Genomic DNA, 4,632 nt, shown 5'->3' with positions numbered 1-4,632 from the left:
TACCTGCACCCTCTCCTACTCCATTTTATTCTCCCTGCCTCCTTCAGCACAGTATCTATTTCCCTCTCCCTGACCAGGTTCTTTCCAGCAGACATAAATCCCAAGCGATGTGTTCAACCCACAGCCTCGTGTAACCCTTTGTTCTCTGCTTTCCAGGATCAAATGGGCGAGGTGCTGGATGCGATGTTCGAGAGGAAGGTGACAGCAGGTGAGAATGTCATCAAGCAAGGCGATGATGGAGATAACTTTTATGTTATAGAATCGTAAGTATTTCTTATGTATGTAATAGATATCATATACCTCTATGATCTTCATCAGCTTGTGTTTTTCTTCTTTTCCCTCATCTTTTTTTTTTTTATCTCCATTACCCATACAAGGAGGAAGGCATTCTATTCATAAGCAATCAGTATTCTTTAATCTTTTGATGCTTCCTCACCCCTCAGACTCTTCTAACCTTTTTATGTCTCTCTTTCTACACTTTGTACTACCATTTTTTCTTCATTACTCAGTTATCATCCCCTTGCCTTTTCCTTTTTGTATTACATATAGAAATTTCTCTCCTTCTATTTGCTAATTGGAGTCACTTAAAATAATATTTTAATAAACATAATGATTAAAAGTTAAATGTTCTCAGGAAGTCCCATAAGCTGCACTTAATGCATGTGAAATGCAAAAAAAAAATTATAGAAATATAAATCTTGGACATGCATCTTCACATTGGATTTAACCAGATTCCCTCAGCTCAGCTTGTATTGTCAGTCTACAATGGAGGTAACCATTCCATTGGTTTCTTCTAATTAGACTGGAGGCTTTGTTAGGAATATAGGAAAGTAATGCTGGACCAGACTTGGACTTTCAGCTTAATTGATAAAAGGTCTTAAAGGAAAAGAATAGAGGAGAGGTTTATGTGCAGTGTATTTGTATGCCATGTTATTGTGGCTGTGTGATTAATTTGGGATATGGATTCCACTCATTTTGTAGTAGTTTTTTTTTTTTTTTCTGGATGTATTATTTCCTGGTTGAATATAATTTTTTTCTGTTATTTCCCTTCTCATTAGTGAATGAAAATTGGATACACATAAGATATAAAAGGCATATCAATAATTCCCGTTGCTTTACAAGAGATGTAATTATACACTGATTTCGGCCAGGGTCTTCTTTCCTGGTTCAATAGTCTGTGGAATCCTCCTAGATTTATCCTCAAATCTTTCAGGGGCGTCTTCAATATCTATGTGAAGACTGATAGTGACTCAGAACCACGGTTAGTTGGGAAGTACGACAACGCTGGCAGCTTTGGTGAACTGGCACTAATGTACAACCTGCCTCGAGCTGCCACTATCCAGGCTGTAACCCCAGGAGCTCTGTGGGCCATGGATCGCCAGACTTTCAGGAGGATTCTGCTCAAGTCCGCCTGCAAGAAGAGGAAAATGTACGAGTCCCTCCTTGAGAATGTGCCCATGCTGAAAACCCTTGAGGTAAGGAGGTTGCTTTAATTATTGTATTCTTTACATTGAATGTTATAGGGAAAGTTTTTTATACTAAAAAACAGAAAAGGGATAAGGATTATTTTTCATTATTTGAAGATGGTTCCAGTTCATGTTCAGCTGAAATGGTTTTTAACTTCAAACTTATATATTTCTTCACTTTCTGTATGCAGTTTTTTGATATGACAGCTTACTATATAATGATTTTTAAGATTCTTCAAGGTATTATATGTTCATGCTCATTATTTAGCTTCCTTTTCCTCCAGAAATATGAAAGGATGAACCTGGCAGATGCCCTGGTGCCCAAGGTGTACAGTCCAGGTGAGCAGATTATCATGCAGGGAGACTCAGCAGATGGCATGTACTTCCTTGAGGATGGCACTGTGCGCATCACCATGACCAACTCAGAAAACCAGGAGAAAGAGGTAACTTGTGTCTTCATGTCTCTCTCTCTCTCTCTCTCTCTCTCTCTCTCTCTCTCTCTCTCTCTCTCTCTCTCTCTCTCTCTCCCTCTCCCCCCTTTCTTCTTCTTCTTCTCTCTCTCTCTCTCTCTCTCTCTCTCTCTCTCTCTCTCTCTCTCTCTCTCTCTCTCCTCCCCTTTCTCTCTTCTTGTCTTGATCTTCTATTCTTCATAGTCCTGTTCTTTTTTTTCTTATTTCCTTTTTTTTTCTTTCAGGTTTTCTTCTTTTCTCTCTCTTTCTTTTCGAACATTTCTGGCATTTTGATAGGTACTGTTCTATTTATTTCCTCTTTCATGGGTTCAGTTTCATATTGCTCACATGTGCCTAGGGTTTACTTTAGAGTTTTTTTTTTCTGTACAAATTAGGATGCCAAATAAGTTTGATAAGGATTTCCATTTTTTTTAACATTGATTAAAATGTATTTTCTCCTCCTTTGGTTAAAATCTAGGTCTAAAAGTTCTATGGGAAAATTTTGACCAGTCCATGAAGTGATAAAGGTACTACAAGAAGTATTAAATATAATTTTAAAATGTTCTAATATGTCGTCTGTTATTCTCGTTATTCCATTTAGCCAAGTTTTGTTAGTGTTGGCATACATTAATTATGAGGACAAGGATGAAACATTTCAGAATTATTTTTTATTCTTTGAGTGATTTTTTTCATCAGTTATGCCAATGGACCTACATATTATATAAAAGACATGGTTTCAGATTGGCATTTTTCTATAGTAGAGCAGACAGCACTTTTGCATTTTTCTTTCTTTTTTAAGCATCATTTGGCAAGTGTTTTAGGTACTTAAAGTGTAACCTAACCTGAAATACTCTGCTCATTTGCTAATATAAGTTTTTCATTCACAGATCAGTCGAGTTTCAGTAGGTGGATATTTTGGAGAGCTTGCTCTGGTGACCAAGAAGGCACGAGCAGCTTCAGTGTATGCATGTGGGAAAGCCAAACTTGCTTGTAAGTATAGTATGCATTATCCTATGTTATGCTTTATAATAATTCTAGGTATTCATAAAATATCATATTTAGCTTCCTTTTCCACTTTAATATTTTTGTACCTATTAAATGATAGTATTTAGTGAGGATAATTTGTTAACCCTTTGGAGCTTGGGCAAGTCTGTGGTCATGTGATTGACAAACCACAGGATTCATTCACTCTGTTCATTCCTTGCAAATATGTGCTCTTCCCCTGCCACATTTTTACCCCAATTTTTTTGCACATTTCAACCTTTATTTTGTCATGCCTTAGTTTCAACCATGCTTATAAAGTATCAAAATGTCTACAGACATGCCCTGGCATCAGTTAACCACAAGTCCACAAGGTGCCCACTGGGAGGGGATGAGTTTTATGAAGAAGCCTGGCATTAAGGGGTTAAGGATTATCATATCAGTTGTTTCATACATCTTTGTTTCGATACAGTTAGATACGCCATTATTTGTTCTATCTATAATTTCATTATCAGAATAATTTTCTTTATCTTTTTGAGTAAGTTTTTCCTCTTGCACTCACACTTGCCTTCCCTTCCAGTCCTTGATGTGGAAGCCTTCGAGCGCCTCCTTGGACCTTGCATGGACCTGATGAAGCGCAATATCGAAGATTATGAAAACGAACTCCTTAGGATCTTTGGCTCGAAGGCTAACATCTCTGACATCCGATGAAGAACCTCCTCAAGTTCGTAGCTCACTCGACGGTCACCAATGTTAATGCGTCTGAGGGTGGTAGGTGGTGGAAAGGGGGAAAGGGTTAGGGGGATATCTCCTCATCCATCCTAAACCAAGGTGAAAATGATGACCAAGAAAATTGTGAAGGAGATATTTGATAATTCTAAAGATGATATGAGGAGGAGGAGGAATTTAAGAAAAATTGAAAAAGAGAATGAATATATATGACTAAAAAAGATGATAGTTGTAACCATGTAGCTCATGTTAGCTTTGGATTCCTTACTTTTCATGCCTTTTGGCCTAAGTGAACATAGAGGTTGATTAATATCTCCTCTGGGTTTGTGAATGGCTGCTTTCTCTCTCTCCAGTAAAGTAAACTGACTTTCTGTTCTCATTTTTCCCCAGCTGATTAAAACAAAACAAAAAATTACTTGATTTGGGTGATTAGAACATGTTTTCCTGTTTGGCAGTGCTATATATGTTATTTTTATTTTTAATGATTATGAATTTATATTACATTGGATCCTTGGCTGTCATATGTGTTAATATATTGTTTCCCCTGTAAAAGAATGCAATTTTAATTCTGAATTCCATATACAGTTTCTATAGATGGGACACCTCAGTTGCATAGAGCAATCTATATATATATATATATATATATATATATATATATATATATATATATATATATATATAATATATATATATATATATATATATATATATGAATATATACATTACATAAATTATATACACAATCTAAAATTGCACCTCAGAAACCTTTGTAAATTACCAAGAGCTTCCTTAGGTGCAAGTTTTTTACTTTTATGTTATAATGATTTTTCTATGTTTACCTCTTGCCTTGAGGTTGTCCCCTATTCTTGATTTTTTTCCATTTGACAAATGAGAAAATATACATAAATAAAAACAAAAAAGAAAAAAAATCGTTCTTCTATTCTAAGAAGGAATTATTGTCATTCTTACCTGTGGTTATCTGTTAACATTTATGTAGATTACTGTAA

The 4,632-nt window shown here is 35.7% G+C and overlaps 1 protein-coding gene across 1 annotated transcript in view; it reads left to right on the top strand.

The window, feature by feature from the left end:
* LOC119572399 (cAMP-dependent protein kinase type II regulatory subunit-like) overlaps positions 1-4,632 on the top strand; it is a gene marked incomplete at its 5' end in the record, with an annotated part of 23,540 nt that overhangs the window by 18,372 nt on the left and 536 nt on the right. Inside the window, 5 exon segments of the mRNA XM_037919502.1 lie at positions 157-263; positions 1,214-1,475; positions 1,751-1,909; positions 2,803-2,905; positions 3,477-4,632. The exon segment at positions 3,477-4,632 is cut by the window's right edge and continues 536 nt beyond it. Coding sequence (XP_037775430.1) covers positions 157-263; positions 1,214-1,475; positions 1,751-1,909; positions 2,803-2,905; positions 3,477-3,607 — 762 coding nt within the window.

Source organism: Penaeus monodon, chromosome 4 (assembly GCF_015228065.2).
Source record: "Penaeus monodon isolate SGIC_2016 chromosome 4, NSTDA_Pmon_1, whole genome shotgun sequence".
Classification (NCBI taxonomy): domain Eukaryota; kingdom Metazoa; phylum Arthropoda; class Malacostraca; order Decapoda; family Penaeidae; genus Penaeus; species Penaeus monodon.
This window is presented reverse-complemented; position numbering and strand designations above follow the sequence as displayed.